The 17,728-nt window shown below is 31.8% G+C and overlaps 1 protein-coding gene across 1 annotated transcript; it reads right to left on the reverse strand.

Moving 5' to 3' along the window:
• Positions 1–13,179: 13,179 nt before the first annotated feature.
• LOC111613679 (integrin beta-PS-like) lies at positions 13,180–17,207 on the reverse strand. The gene is made up of 5 exons (XM_023355024.1): positions 17,157–17,207; positions 16,943–17,021; positions 13,707–13,841; positions 13,469–13,635; positions 13,180–13,397 (listed from the first exon to the last, which is right to left on the reverse strand). The coding sequence occupies exons 1-5, from the start codon at positions 17,205–17,207 to the stop codon at positions 13,329–13,331; spliced, it is 501 nt and encodes a 166-aa protein (XP_023210792.1). The 3' UTR covers positions 13,180–13,328.
• Positions 17,208–17,728: the final 521 nt, after the last annotated feature.

Here is a 17,728-nt window from a genome sequence, read left to right on the forward strand (position 1 = left end):
TTGATCTATGCCAAACATAGATCAGAACTAGGACCTGCAAAACTATAGTTAAATTCAGTATTAATTGAAATAACCGGCAGAACATCTTATCTGAAATTTCTGAATCTGGATTTTTCCTACTGTACTGTTAACGTAGAAAATAAACCCAAAGATGGGATGCAATATATCTTTATCTTGCTAGTGCCTTCAATAATGACTATCTCGAAGTGGCTAATTCAATAAAGAATCTTTTATCTTGTTGAGAGTCGCTCTGTTATCGGGACGTCTTCTGTGGACTTATGTTGTCTTCCGGTAGTCTATTAGGATGTCACCATATGGCTCGAACAGGTTTGACATTCAAGACTGCTAAAAATGTAGACTTGCGTAAATCTGCAGTTCGACCTTTTGTTGCAACAAAATAACAGTACACGGTGGATGTATATTTGGGGTGTTTTCCTTGGACTCGAACGAGATGGTGCTACGAGCTTCGTACATCGCTGTAAATATTCGTCTTTCAGCATGACGTAGATAGAAAATAAAATGTTTCAGGAAGAGTTCGGATTTCTTTATCAGGAAGCTTATCTGTACATTTCCGCCTACAACAAGGAATTTCTTATAATCCCTTCACCGTTGCTTTTATAATCAAAGCATCTAACACAAGAATTAGATTTAAATACAGTTTATTATACCTAAAAACATTATTGTTTCATAATACTGCTGGAATTAGGTTTAAAATGTTCATTAATAAATATGTCACATATTTACGGAGAAAGGATGTTAATTTTGGGAGACTGTCAAAGCTCCAGGCTGTGTATATTAAGCATTATACGATATTGAAAGTGAACCAAACAATATTAACATTTACAAATGTAGCATAAGTTATTTCATTAACATTTCCATATACAATTGCGTTCTTACCCTTTTCCAACCGTTATTTTAAACCATTTTCATAGAATTTACCGAGCAGTCATTTTCTTCATAGAAAGTGATGTAAAAATGAAAGGATCTGAAGTTGTCAGGCAATTCGTAGTGATGACTTGTGCACTTTTCGCATATGCCAGTAGGATATGCCAACGTCTTTTAGAAATGTAATTAATTATAGAAACACTTCATATAAGTATATATAACTATAATTTATATGAAACAGATTTCCAAAAAATATTGCAATTTAAAAGGACAATTCGAAATTTTTCCACTTATAAATTAACACAATGGTAAAAAATATGAAGGAGTGCACAAGTAGATTAATAATTTACATTTTAATTAAAATAATTTAATAAATAATTTACATTCAATGCTGTAATTAGTAGACATTTTTTATTTTTTAACCGAACGAATGAATTAAACTACTGAAACTGTTGCTAATTCTGCGTGTATACGTAACTAACAGGTTAGCGAGTGAAATTTTCTGAGGTTTCTTCATGTTTCAATCATAAAAAACAGAGGCTTTCCCCTTGAAGAATTTCCTTTTGCAAGACGCTCTCTTTAACAGATTTTCCTTCGCTACTACAGTGCTCTATTTTAACAATTATTTAATTTTAAATTAATTTTGCTTATCACAGAGTATTAAAACTCAAATTAAATTTAAAAAAAATAATAATTATTCATAAGATTAATGACAAATATTTCTAAAATTGTTATTTTCATTAGTAATGGAAATTGTCTTATATTTTCAGAATTACAATCAGCATCTTTATCTTGTGTGTTTTTGCTGGAACAATTCTTGACATTCTGTTTACACTAAATTTAATAAATGTTCGTTGTGGTAAAGGTATGAAAATAATTTATATTTAATGGTATTGAGATGAAAGATGCGATCTTAAATGCTAATTTTATCTGATTACTAAACATTTCAGTGATAATAATTCTATAAATTAAGTTTATAATTATAAAGTATCGGAAAAGTCTTTAAAAGCAGCATCTACTGAAAAGAAAGGATTGGGTTCCAACACAATTTTGATATTTTGTACAAAATTATGATATTCTACAATTAACACCTAGCTCCCATACAATATAACATTTTTTTGAAACTGTTTAATAATGTTAATTTTCTATGAGTATTACTTTTTACACTGGAGTACAACGAAATTCTTTCTAAAAATTTTGAAGATTAAGGATTTCAGCCCCTGGAAATGATTGATTCAGTAAAGTCTACCTAATCAAAATAATAATCGAAGAAGTGTTTGGAAAGCTCCTATATAAATGATAAATCTGTTTAATCTGTTAAATATACAGGAACGTTTTAATTAAGAAACGAAGAAATAATAAATATCAGTAACATGAGATAAATATACTTGCATACTTATTAAATTTAGTAAAATATCAGTTTTAATAATTGTTAAATTTTATCAATAATATGTTTAATAGTCAGTTATGCTATTCTTATGCCGATCTCCTCAGCAGGTAATACTAATAATAATTACATAGAGAAATATTATGAAGTTTAACAATAAAAATTTAACCGACAGCATTCTGTTGGTAGGATAGACCATCTGCTCTTTAGGATCATTATAATCACTTTGTTGTACCGTTAGAAATTATATCAGCAGGATGGACTATATCTTTAATAAAAATACGTAACAGAGACTAAAAATGTCTTTACTTTTCTCCATGTGTAATCACCTAGAACAACTATCTCCCACTGCAGACACGACTTTTTTTTTACAGGCTAATCATCTGAAAACAGTCTAAAAGTGCACAGGTGACAATCCCAGACCAATTAAAAATATAAAATTTTTTTTTGTAAAAAAAGGCCTTTCGTCAGCCCTTTTTTAGAAAAAAGGCTGCCGAAAGGCCTCTAAAGAAAGGTCGTTTCTGCAGTAGGAGATAGTAGTTTTTTTCGATTTGACATGGCGAAAAGTGACGACATTTTTAGTCTCTGTTACGTATTTTTATTGAACTGTACATTCGTCAATCCTTTTTTTACAAAATGGATTATATCTTGTTTCATAAATTAAGCTTCGAACCAACACAAAAGCATTACTTTGAGATTTGGCCGCTAAGCATCGTGAAATTAAGTATGGCGGCTTCCTAAAGGCAAGGGGACAGTATGTTCGTTTCGGCGACCATTTTTATTTAAATTTTTCATATGACACATTAACATAATAACATGTTATTGCTGTAAGCATATTTAGCATAACAAATGATAAAGGTAAATAAAAATTTGATAACTGCATAATTAAGTTCATAATATTTCAGGTTAGTAATATCTTAACGATACAAATGTTATCACAATACAAATAAGAAGTACATAATTTTATTAAAATATGATTTAAATATTTTATTGATATTTTATTTAATAATATTATATAGTTTATAAATGTGCAAATCTTGTAACATTTGTAAATATTTTCGCTTTATAATATATGATTACCTAACTAATGAGGGCCATTTAACACCAGAAGCCAAAATATATTTTAGGAGGCATATAAGGCGATAATGATTTCAATTGTGTGACAAATTTAAAAAAAAAAAAAATTGTATTTATAGAAAGCATATTGTATGACATATGTGATTAATTAAAGGCTAGTTGATAAATGATTATCGTAACTTGTATTATTACATTATCATTTTAATTACTGTAATTAACTAAATTCTAATTATTATTACCTTCTGACAATAATTCTCTTTTTTATTTAGGCTCCATTCTACACAATTTCGTTTCATTTTCGATAATTACATCGACTAAAAAACTCTTTAGTACGGATTCCGATAGCGAGACAAAATTCTTGTCTGGAATGAAATTCTTACTTCTCTGTTTGGAGGTCTACAGTCACATACCCGTTTTTCGCAATTTCATATACAATAACAGGTATATTAAAAAATACTTTTAAAATTTATGGATAGTTTAAATTACTAAGTTCCTAGCAATTATTAAATTGTTAATGATATCTCATAAAGCGTTAGTTTATTTAAAATTAATAAATAAATATTAAAATATATTAAAATAAAGAAAATTTCTTTATTCTTTTGCCAGAACTGAATTTATTGTTACTATTATTTTAATTATTGGATCTATTTTGCCTTCTATAATGTATATATTTTATTTTTTATTGCACTATTTGTTATTGCAGTTTCAATGGTTATGCAGAAAAGTTTAGTAAAGAGAGATAACAAGTGAGACGAAATAGGTTTGATTAATTTCGACACATGGAAAGAAATTTTTGCATGATTGTACAAATGAAATAGAAAAAAAACCATTATGAAAATAAAGGATCCAAAGAAAAAATAGGAATAATAAATAATAATAAAAACAACAGAAAAGGTAAAAACAAACAACATATAAAAGACACAACAACGACATATATTATAAGAAAAAACGAATAGTTAAAATTCCATAGGGTATAGATGAACTAAATAATTCTAATAATTTGTTGAAAAATCGAAATCTGAAGAAACTGGAAACAATGATAATAAATGGACAATTGACTGAACGGCTAGTAGTCATTTGTTTGAAAGAAAATTATTACTGACAAATTCTTAACAAAAAATTCAAGTAACGTAGAACTAGCGAATGAATCCACAAGATATTTTAAGTAAACAGGAAATAAATGAATCAATAATCACAGGGGGGAAAAACAGAAAAAATATTGAAAAACGGAGCGAAAAAAGTAGTAGAGTAACATTTTCAACCATATGAAGAAATGAGAACTGAGGCTTTAGCTCCAAACATGAAAACTGGGGAAATTAGATAAATTTTAAATACAGTCGACCCCCCTATAAGATATAGATACGTTCCAATTTATTAGGAATCCGATTTCTTACAAGTCGTTCCAATCACAGCCCGACACGTGTCAAGTTTACGGACTACGGCTGATTGAAAGGTTTTCTTCCATAAAATTAATCGATTCTACACTAATCTGACTCAACATTTCCAAAATACGNATTTATTAGGAATCCGATTTCTTACAAGTCGTTCCAATCACAGCCCGACACGTGTCAAGTTTACGGACTACGGCTGATTGAAAGGTTTTCTTCCATAAAATTAATCGATTCTACACTAATCTGACTCAACATTTCCAAAATACATATATTTTTTCGTAGTTTTATAGAAATCGTAATTATAAGGACCGTAATTATAGGGGGGGTCGACTGTAGGTATTTAAGAGAGCGTGCTTACAAGCGAATTAGAGCAATTACTTGATTTAATGGAGACTTATTTTATTTGTGAAAATTTGAAAGCTAACGTAGTCTCAATTTGCTTCCTAGATTTGTGTGTGTAAACAGTTTAGAAGTATACAGGTCTCACGAAGTATTACTATTTTTGTTTTGTTTTTTAATTAAATATTTTGTTCTGAAATAAGTAAGTAAGTAAGTAATTAATCTTTATTGGCGTAAAAGGCTTTCGCCTGTTACAAGGGCGTTTTAATTTTGAATAAACGCATATTAACATCTCATATAGTAATTTTTTAACATTATTAATATTTTCTATTTATTAGTCTATATAACCATATTAAAAATTTGACATAATTATTATTTAATTAGTTTTTTAACATAGTTATATAATATATAAATCGTGTTAACATCAGCACTATCTAATGTCTTGTACATTTCCATCTCACTAGTACATTTCGCTAGCGTCCCAATCTGGAGTCTTTGCAGTTTATCCTTTTCGTCACAATTTTCACATAAAATATGAATTTTAGATAGATTTTTGGTGCAATTTGGACATTTTGATTGAGTGTAATCTATATATTTGTCATTTATGATCATTCCATATTTATTTAACCTAATCTGTATAAAAAACTTTTTAACGTTAAAAGCTATGTTTGTCAATATATAGTTGTTGTTTACTGGATAATTTAAAATTATTGCATACCAGCTTGTCTTTTCTCGTTTTTGTATATCTTCAATGTCTTGGATAATAGAGTATTCCATAACTCTATGTACTATTTCTTTACTATACTGCTCTATATCATAAATACGATCCATAAACAGTTTAATAGAAAATCCATATTTATTAATTATCTTCGATAGCTGAATTATCCAACTTCGTCTTATGTCTATTTCTCTTGATTTCTGATATAGCACAAAGAGCAGTTTTGTTGTTATATCTTCAGCCTTAATAATTTTGATTAGAAACTTTAAATATCTTTTTATTAGTATAGTGTTTATTCTGAATCTATTTGTTTCTAATCTTAAGGCACTACCCGGGATGTTATATTCTAGCTGGAATATCTTACGTATAAATATATTCTGAATTTTTTCAAAGTCATTAAATTTTTCCATGCTCCAAACTGGGGCAGCATATCCCATTGAGTTCATCACAATCGAATTAAAAAGTTGAAAATGTGAACGTAAGTTCTTTATTTTTGCCTTGCAGAATAGACCAATTAAATTATTTATTGCAATTTTTGCTTTATTTAGTGAATTTTTATAGTGTTTTTCGAACGAGAGATTAGATGTGAATGTAACTCCTAAAAATTTTATTTCCTTCACTATTTTCACTTCTTCTTTATTAATGAAAAAAGACATGTGCTTTTTGGANACAACACGAAAATAAAAGACTCCAGCAACGAGTTCCTTATCTGTCTGTGTGGCGCCAACCGTTAAATAAAATATCCTAACAGATGACTCTATAAATGCTGCATTAATAGAGAAAGTAACCATAAAATGTACGATTTTCTATTTGAACGTATGTTAGTTATGTTATAGTTTGCAATTACATAAATATTTTATACATCCCACGCAATTAAATAAGAAATAGCATAAATTATTTAAATTAAATTTTAAGTTAGCTCTTTTCGCTCTATGGCACTAAAGATTAATTCACACATTCGCGAAACGGTAAAATTCGCCGGAAACCACGTCGTGTCGTTCATTCCCTTTGTTTTTCACTTTCGCCAGCGAATTGCGCTAAGGAGCTGTGGACTAAGCATAAGAGGACCTTTAGGAAGCCCGTTAGGAATTCGGCAAGGTCTTTAACGGGGCAGGAAGCTTTGCTTTACTTTGGCTCGTCCGTACACTCTAACCACTAAGGAAGGCTCTTTTAGTCTCGACACAGTGCGAACATTAAATTAAATAGTGGAAAAGCTTATAATTGGATAACGAGACGAAGAAAAGAGTGATAAAAAGAAGTATTGGTTTTTCGCATTTGCTTTAATTTCATATTTCCACCATACAATATTATAATAATGAAATTTTTGTCCGTTATTACTGTTTTCGTATCGCAAGTTTCCCTCATTCTATTACTAAAGAACAAAATAATAACTCGTAAAAGAAATGCGTCATAGAAGTTTAATTCGAATGACGATACAATAATTTAAAAATGAAAATAATCCACAAGATAAACGTATTTATTTTCTATTTTTATTACGTAAACGAAGATAGCGCTTACCTCAGATGTTAAACGGGACAAAGCAAAGGAAAGTAAAAAAGTCACTAAAAATAAGGCTATACATAAAGCCGAAACGATGATTCTCAGAGACAAGTTTATGTCGATGAAAGCCACCACGTAAATGAGAAAACAATTGAAGCAATATATGTGACTGATATTTATAAGAATGCAACAAAATGTCGCTTCTCCGGGAGATTTCTTTTCTCTCGTGATTGGAAAACCGAATATATCAATTACTAGAGATTCAATAAGTAAGATGATAAAGTAGAGAATAAGTGAAATTAATGAAAATGCTTCGAAGTATTTGTTTAAAGAGATTTCTTGTTCGTAAGAGCTTTTCTTGTATTCGAAGTACAGTTTTCTTCTTTTAAATATACCGAAAAGAACGGCGCAAAACAGATAAACAATTAAATATATCAATCTGATAAAACTATTGCCGGTTCCGTAAACGTATACCCATTCACTACATGTTACGTCTTCGAAAAAGATTTCCAGAAACTGTCGAATTGTTATAGTCCACAAGAAAAGTTCTACCGTCTTTTCGTAACACCCGTAAGCTTTGTTCAGGAAGAAACGAAATTTCTGTTTTCTTTCGTTCTTCTGGCAGTTGCAGTCCATAATTATATTCGAGGCGAAGATTTTGGCCGCTCGAAGAACAAAGTCGATCTGACAAACCGGACATCCGGCATTTACATCCGAATCCATTATCGATTGTAATTCAACCCAACTGTAACTGGGGAATAATTGATTTTAAAATTTTCAATTCGCAGAAATAATATATTTTAAAATTTTCACCAGCAGCTAATAGTGATGTGTAAACACCGACTTACGTTTGTTCGGACGACAGAAGTACACGCATGACGATTATTATATAAGACTAAGCAGTAGAGAATTTCATTTAAGCGCAGCACTTAGTATTGGTTACGTATTGATTCTGTTCGATCTGAACTGAAACAAGCGTTTCCATCGATATTACTACAAACATTGCGTGCAAATAACAAATTAAGTATGAAATTTGATTGTATCGTTTATTAAAATCTATCCGATTTATATCGATTCGTCTATGTTACAATAATTATGTGTACTTGGAGAACTAATACGAAAATATTTTAGTGAGTTAAAAACTTTCCTTATTATTAAAGGATGTCGAGGATTTCAATATTTCTCCTGTTACTAAGATATAACCGAACTAATCGCAGAGTGGAAATGCATATTTTGGAAAATAAATAAAATAGGGGAGAAAACGCGGTAACCGGGTTCCCATCCACAACATTGGCTATAAACGACAGAAGCTCTTCCCTTTCCCCCTTGAAGGAATAAAATGGCAGACGTTTGGTATTAAATAATTTTATTAAACAAACGATTTGGTTTCGGACAATAACAAAAGCGGAAGACGATTTCCGGTTTTACAAAAGTCGGCCCTTGGGACCGCCGTTCTTCCTGTACAAAAGGCGACGCGCCGTCCGCCACGCGTCGCGCCAGAGGCGGCGGCGGGCGGGGAATTTCTCCCGCCCCCCGCTTGCCGGGCGCCGAGGCCGTCGGGGAGCCGTCGCCCCACTCGACGACCGAGGAAGACGGAGAGGGCCGTGTCGGATATATCCATGACAGTCAGTGCAATATTGCAGAAATGCGTTGTTTAGCCAATTTCTAACTACCCAGGCATAATGAGGCAGAGCTCGATATTGCTGCTACTGAATTTTATTGATATTATAACAATATACCGAATCAATATAATAAGGTTTTACTTTAATGTACAGTACATTTCAACAAAAAATAGATTAAAAAAAAGTTTTTTAAAAGTCAGTTTTTCCCAATATCATATACAGTAGAGCCTCGATTATCCGACCCCCGATTAACCGACACCTCGGTTAACCGACCGTCCTAGTCGGCAAATTTCAAATGTCCGCTAGTGATGTGGCGCTACAATATTTGGCGATGTCTTGGCTACTTCAATATTATTTTTACGTGATTTAGCTGGCAACACTCATTCGACCATGAAAGGGAGCCAGTATTTAAACGAGGCTTAATTTTCTAATTTTTAACGATACAATAGCGACGATTATTATTTAAAAAAATTTTTGTTAGGCTTAACATCGATGAAAATTCAACGCGAAGTAGGTTAATAGCGATATACTAATATACTAATTACATGGGANCTTATTATTAAAGGATGTCGAGGATTTCAATATTTCTCCTGTTACTAAGATATAACCGAACTAATCGCAGAGTGGAAATGCATATTTTGGAAAATAAATAAAATAGGGGAGAAAACGCGGTAACCGGGTTCCCATCCACAACATTGGCTATAAACGACAGAAGCTCTTCCCTTTCCCCCTTGAAGGAATAAAATGGCAGACGTTTGGTATTAAATAATTTTATTAAGTAAGTAAGTAAGTAATCTTTATTGGCGTAGAAGGCTTTCGCCTGTTACAAGGTCGTTTTAATTTTGAATTAACGCATATTAACATCTCATTTAATAATTTTTTAACAATGTTAATATTTTCTATTTATCAGTTTATACAATTATATTAATAATTTAACATAATTATTATTTAATTAGTTGTTTAACATAATTATACAACTTATAAATTGTGTTAACATCAGCTCTATCTAATGTCTTGTGCATTTCTAGCTCACTAGTACATTTAGCTAGCGTCCCAATCTGGAGCCTTTATAGTTCATCCTTTTCGTCGCAAATTTCACATAAAATATGAATTTTAGATAAATTTTTGGTGCAATTTGGACATTTAGATTGAGTGTAATCTATATATTTGTCATTTATAATTATCTTCACTTCTTCATTATTAATGAAAAAAGACACGTGCTTTTTAGATACGTTACTTCCGTTTCTAAATATCATAATTGTTGATTTTTTGGAATTTATTTTAACTCTTTGCTTTTCTAAATACTCACAGAGTTGTTGGATTTTTCTACGGAGTGCAGCTGCTGTATGAGCTATCAACACAATGTCATCAGCATACGATATAGTATGTATAATGTGGTTTTTAATTTGGAACCCATCCTCATCTTTTTTAAAACAATCATTTAGATCAAATAAGTAGAAATTGAAAAGATATGGGGATAACGGATCACCTTGTAGTAGACCTCTGTTGGTAATGAATGGTGTCCAGATATTAGTATCCTGTTTAATAATTGTCTTATATTTTCCGAACAGCAACCCTATGATATTTATCAAAAGTTCTTTTGCCTCGCATCTCTTCATTTTACTCTGTAGGTCAGTAATGCTAATCATATCGTATACTTTTTCAAGATCCAAAAACAAAGCGAACACTTTATGTCTTTTTTTTAAGCAACTGACTTTGAATTAGTGACAGTAACACAAAGAGGGCTGTTTGAGTACCACCTCCTTCTACAAATGCAAATTGCGTATTATTTCTATAATTATTCGCCGCTGTCCAGTAATTAAATTTCTTAGCTAATATTGTAGTAAATACTTTCCGTAGACAAGACAGAAGGGCTATTGGTCTGTAATTGTTGGTTCCTGTTTATTCCCTTGTTTAAATATCATAATAAAAATAATTTCGTTCCATTTGACTGGTATTATACTATTACTATAAAAAATAGGTTAAATTGTCTAGTTAAATATCGAATAATTTCTGTTGGTAACATTTTGATGAGTGAGTTAGGTATTGTGTCTGAACCCGGTGTTGATTTGTCTAAGTTTTTTGATACAGTCCTGTAGTTCTTCTACCTTAATTATCTCGTCCTGTTGAATTTCTGGTCTTGTCTTGGTTCCCATATATTTTTTACAAACATTTTTCTGATAATTTTCTGAGAATTTATTATAGTATTCAAGCCAAACATTGTATTCAACTCTAGTCTGTGTATCCCATCATGACTTTCTTTTACGAAAATTGTTAATTATTTTCCAGAAGACTCTCGAATCTTTAGCTTCAGATAATTTCTTACTGATTTTTGAAAGGAATAATTTTTTCTTAGCTTTGATTAAATTGTTATACATTCTTTTACACTTTAGATAATTCATTAATGCTTTACTGGTGTTTGTTCTTCTAAAGATTTGTAAGCTTTTTTTTTTATTTTTGTAGTCATAACACGTGCTATTATACCATTCACATTTAAATATTTTTCTATTTTGTTGTGTACAATTCTTGTACCTATATTCCTCTAGTTTAGTTATAATATTCAGATAATTTTCTATTGGATCCTTTTCTTTTTCCAAGGATAACATCTCCCCAATAATATCATCAAACTCATTTAACAATTTTCGTTTATTATATGACGGTCTTAATTCCAGATTAATAGAATAATTCTGTTCACAATTGTATGTCTTATTACTTATTTTTTGATATGTTATTAACTCCAACTGAATTGGAAAATGATCTGCAAGGTCGTTCTCCAGAACGTTTAAATAATTACAACAGTTTATCATTTCTTCTGAACAAATTATGTAATCCACTATGGATTTCCCACTTGGGGAAACAAAAGTAATTTTTGCAGGGGTATCACCCCTCATCCTACCATTTAGAATTATTAGTTGGTTATTATTAATAAAATCTAGAAGTATTTTTCCTCCTGTGTTTAACACTTTATCTTTAGATAATCTCTTATTTACTAAGTTTTCAAATGTCTGACAGAATATGGTATCAGTAACTTCGCCAATACGTGCATTTAGATCACCTCCTATTATCCACATTTGAGTGAGGTTAGACCATCTATCCAAAATTTTTTGCATTTCATTTAGAATTGGTTTCTTCTCTATAGAAGATGGTATATATATTCCTATTACTCCCAAGTATGTATAAGACCATCTCATTTCTATTTTATTATCTAATTTTATTATGACCGCAATAGCATAATCTGTTATATATTGTATATTTGTCTTGGATTAATTCATAGACCGATTTAATTGAGTATTCAGGTTCAATAGTCTTTGTTGGTAAATCTTCTTCCGGTTCGTAAAAGTCTTCTATTGTAGCATACCTCGAGATATCTGTAGTGTTCTTGGAATGTTCCTCAAATAAGTATTCCTCTCCTGACATTTCGCTTGTCTGAGTATTTTCTTTTATATCTCTTGTATGCTCTTTACGTGGTCTCCCTCGTCCCTTTTTTTGCATAACTGCTTGACTTGATATTGGAGGAGATCGAGGAAAAGATCCGGGATTTAACTCAATGCCAGCAATCATTAGTAACATAAAAATTATTATTCGAGTTAATGAAACATTTGAACTACTTATTTCAGTTCTACACTTAATATTCTGTTGTAAAAATTCCATGTCTAACGTCGCCACAACAGCTCAGCAAAAAAAGTCACCAACACCTCCGCAGGCTAGACACGCCCTCCCCCCGGGCAGATTTCCATTAGTATGACTCATAAAATAACTAACTCCCACATTTCACATAACTTTTTTTCTAAATCATTGCCTAATACATGAAATAATTTAGGTTATTTCATGTATTAACACATACACTTAATAAAAAGTGTATGTGTTATTAATGATTTGATAGTAAACTGTATGTAAATTATAAGTGAATGTAATGTTTTAATTGTTGAAAGAGGATTAAAGTTGTTTATTTTTTAAAATAAAATTTATTTAGAAGTTCTTTTAAATTTTATTAGTTGGAAAATTAAAAAAAGAAAGAAATAAACAAGGTTAAATTATTTGTTAATTGATAAAATATTTGCTAATTTGTATTAAATGTCATTAATAGTGGTTTGGGCAGCTTTGATCACAAAATTAAAATTACAAAAAATTTTTTAAATGGTTTGATCACACAGTATAAATTTGATTTGAAGAAAGGTACTGTACTATTTTAATATTATTATAATTATTATTATTATTATTGCTACTGTAAAATTCGAGTTAAATTCTTATACNGACCCACGCGTGACATAAATTAAAACGAAAAGGTTAAAAACGAGGATTATCAGATCTTTAGACGGGGACCGACCGAAACCCGGTTAGAACAGACGCAAATTAGCCAAAAGAAAAGGGTTATAGTGGTTCTAAACTAGACGCCTGACGGTTGGGGCTCACTGCTTGCCTCCGTAAGTGGGATTCTTGAAGGTGGAGGTGGCCTGTTTGTAGATCGGATTCTCTCCCTGAAAAAGAAAGAGCGCACTCGTCATTGGGGAACCAGATACGTCCCGACCCAAAGAAGAGATAAACTCACCGTGTCCCACTTGGCCATTTGCCTCTCCTTCTCGAACTTGGCGAACTCCCTCCTGTCGTGGATGGTGGTCAGCAACTTCCAGATCAGCAGCAGGGCCAGACCCACGGCCACGATTCCTCCGATCACTCCCAGAACGATGGCCAGGAGGTTGACAGGTTCCGGACAATCTGAAAGCAGTTCCTCTCTGTTTAATAGACCGGCGACGGCCGACCCCGTCCGGGGAAAGCGAAATCCTCACCTTTAGTTCTCTGCACGTGGATTTTGACGTAACCGTCCGAATCGATCTTGTAGATCAGTGTTCGGCAACGTTTTTCTACTCTCGGCACATCTATGACTCGACATGACTCAATATGGCACACCAAAATGTTATTCCCTTCGAAAACGTATGAAATGATGCTATTAATAGAATTTTGTAATGCCATAAACCTATTATTATTATGTTGAGTTTTGTGAGTTACATTCGGTTGACACCGATGGCCGTGTACCAGAGTCAAGGCACAGTAACTTCAAATTAAAACAAAAATTAAATAAGTATGTCAATGTGTATCTGTATTCAGGAATTTTCTAACAATATGTCATGTATTCAATATAGTGGCTTTCTGTAGTGTAATGTATGTGTTTCTATTCACTTCTAATGTTTTCAGGCTTTTGTGTATTGTGTGTGGTATGACAACTGTAGTGGAGAGAACGACAGGTACTGTACAATAAACACCCTATCCATCCTCCACGATACCTTATTTCATGGGCGAGTTCTGCGTACTCGCTGATTTTTTTCACTGCATGTATTTTGTACATTGTGAGTGTTTGGAACAGACGTGACAATAATGTATGTGATTTTATTGTGTTCGTCAGTGAGTGTGATGTCTGGTCTGTTGTGGTAAATTCTTTTATCTGTGATTTTGGCTGTTGTAGAACATTTTGTGCGTGTAGTTTTCCAATATTGTCTGTTGAACGTATTCATAGTATAGTTCGTGGATGTCTAATAATTTGTGTTTGTTTGCAAGCTCTAGATGTATTTGCTACTTGATTATGTCTATCTAAATTATCTGTCTGTGCCAAGAGGTTGCAACTAGAAGTGATGCGTTGTATGGTTTCAGGCACGATGTGACATTTTCTGCATGTGTCATTTGTGATTGTAGATCTTTGAGTATGTGTTTTCTGTAGTTTTTAGTGTTTATGACCCGTCTCNGCTGCCCGATGACGTTTTACGTATTATAGGAGTTATTTTTACCGTTGTTTACGGATACTGCCACAATTTTTATAGGAATCATAACTATAGGAAACGGTTTTATAGGGGGATCTACTGTATAGTTCGTGGATGTCTAATAATTTGTGTTTGTTTGCAAGCTCTAGATGTATTTGCTACTTGATTATGTCTATCTGAATTATCTTTCTGTGGCCAAGAGGCTGCAACCAGAAGTGATGCGTTGTATGGTTTCTGGCACGATGTGACATTTTCCGCATGTGTCATTTGTGATTGTTGATCTTTGAGCATGTGTTTTCTGTAGTTTTTAGTATTTATGACCTGATCCTGTATGGCAATCACGAATCCTACCGTCTCCCCAAAGAGGCCTTCCCGTGCTAACCAGCTGTTTGACGCAGTTTTGTCAACAAAATCTTGGGCCAGGTTTTAGGGATGTCTGCCAAGGAGTGCCTTTCGTACCCACGAATGGTGTCTTGCTATTTATATGTTGTGTCGTGTCGTGTCCATACGTTGCGAATGTAAATTTAATGGTGTATTATTTGAGTCTGCTGGAGTTACTGCTTTACGTAACTGTGATGTTTCTTGGTAATTGTACGAACACACTCGCAATGTCTGTATTTGTTTGTAGTGGAGATTAGCTTATTACGTATCAATCAACCCACTCGAAAACAATAATTTTCTTGGCGACTAAGTAGAATGTTTGGAAGAATGGTATATAGCTCGAATGGTTTTTACATGATGGGAATGAATTTATTGTATTAAAATACAGTAAATGAACAATTTTGCTGGATTTGAAAGTAATATGCGAGTTTCGGTCGGATTGCCCTTAGAAGTGTTCTGCACTATTCCGTCTGTTTATACACGGCAAGAGATTAGTGACTTAATTAGAAGTGTAAAATATTAAGGGCTATTCTGATTCTATTTAACATTTCACAAAGTAAAGTGTTTTCATTTATTAAGTGAATATATTTGCGCAAACTGAAAAAGTAAATTTGGTAAATCGTTCTTATACTTGCTACGAAAGGTTTTTTTTTTCTAATTCCGAAAGCGAAAATCAGTTAACTCATTTCAAATTATAAATTTGACGATTGAATAATAAAAGATTAAGTTTTAACCGTGTAACATATTTTGTCGAATGGTAAAAAACGTTTGCTCCATATTTAGACTTTCGAGAACTTAAAATATTTAAAAGTTTTTCAATAAATATGATTGTTTGTGCGTGAAACGATTCTATTCGGGCTATTTAAAGTTTAATAATTCCGATACTTTTTGCCGAAAATTACTAAAATTTCACAGTAAAGTTTCTGTATTGGGGGTTGACTGCATTTACTTTTGTTAGTTAGAGGTAGAGGAGTGGTGAGATAAAAGAAAATCTGTGTTTCGTCACTGGAATACGGTCAGACTTATTGAGAATTTTACTCGTCATCGGTATTTACAATTTGTTATAAAATTCCTGTCTACTTTTAAAATTCAATTTTTGCCATTTTATAATAATTAAAAATATAAAAATATTTTTAAAATAAAATATTTTAACAGAGGCGCTACACACAATTTAAATGCTGTCCAGAAAGTTTCGATAGTGCCGATGGATTTTCTAAAAAATAAGTTCTATATGCTAATAAGGAGAAAAATAGTCATTGTATCCAGCCCTTCTAGAAATTAGACGGAATTCCAGTTCATCTTTCCACCCCTAGTCCTATAACCAACAAAATTTAATAGCATTAATTTCCCTAATACACAAATTACCCTGCAAAATTTGAGAAATTTTCGACGAAAAGCACACGAGATATTAAGTTTCAAACAGGGTGAACAAAACTGTGCCCCCCCTCACACACACACACACACAATAAAATCTATTCATACACAAATTACCCCGAAATTTCTTTGCATTTCTCGACATTACAAGGTGTCCTCAGTCCAAAAATGTATAAATAATAGGATCATTTTTTGACTTATCGCCATACTTTTCCTCTGTTATGTATATAACAGAGCCGAGAAAGTAATTAATTGTTTAATACACGTTTAATTACAATTATTAATTATTAAGACAATAAACACCCTGTCAAGAAACTAGTTTAATTCTTCAAAAATTAAAATTTAGAAACCAGTTTTATGAATTTCGCATAAAATATTTCATTTTAAAAATATCTTTTTGCAATTTCGAAAAAAAACAAACAGGATTTATTGTTTTTTTTTTCAAAACAAAATATTCGCATGTTATTGTGAACTTGGCGGTGTATGGGGATGAGAGCTTTTTTTTTATTTTTTACCGTCTCCAATCTTTTTGTTTCTCATGTCCATGAGAATTTCGGATGCTCTGACCACTTCTGGATCTGTTTCTTCCTGTTCCTGCAACAACGAATATTTAAACTATTATTTGAATTCAATTTTTATACGAAAGTAAATAAAAAAATTTCTTTGGAACAAATGTCAAGTTTGAAATGTAAACAAAATTCAATGTATCATTCACAAATGGGAACTCACCACTTCTTCAGTCACAAATCTACTTTGTGGTTTACAGTAAATAGGAATCATTGTTAATGAATTCTCATTCAATTGTGTAATATTTATAACCTCGGTATTGTAGAGCTTAGCAACACTTCTAAACTTAAAGTGCCAAATTTGACCATTAATATCTCCAAGACCAACATCTAAATCGAAACGATTCGAATGTAATATAAAATATTTAATGTCCGCGGTGAAGACTACGGTAGTCTTAAATTTTGAATAAGTTCGTTGGAAGGTTCTGTATCTAGACAATCGCAAATTTAGAATTTTTTCATTAGATTTACGACGAGAGAGATTTTGCTCATAGAAAGCTACCGGAAAATCTAGAAAGATTGTGTATTTTTCATAGTTCTTTCGAGATTTATCTACCTCTTTTGTAGTCTTTTTGAAGGTTTTATTTTAAAATATTGGGTATTTACAACCTATTTTTTAAATATTAACATTTCATTTGTGTATCGTCGTGACTTTTTTGTCTAGTACTGTATACAGATGACAGAATGTTAGCTTCTTCTTGTTATTACCTTTTTATTATATTTTTATATTATATT

Source organism: Centruroides sculpturatus, unplaced genomic scaffold (assembly GCF_000671375.1).
Source record: "Centruroides sculpturatus isolate CEXI.00-Female unplaced genomic scaffold, Cexi_2.0 scaffold1231, whole genome shotgun sequence".
Lineage (NCBI taxonomy): Eukaryota > Metazoa > Arthropoda > Arachnida > Scorpiones > Buthidae > Centruroides > Centruroides sculpturatus.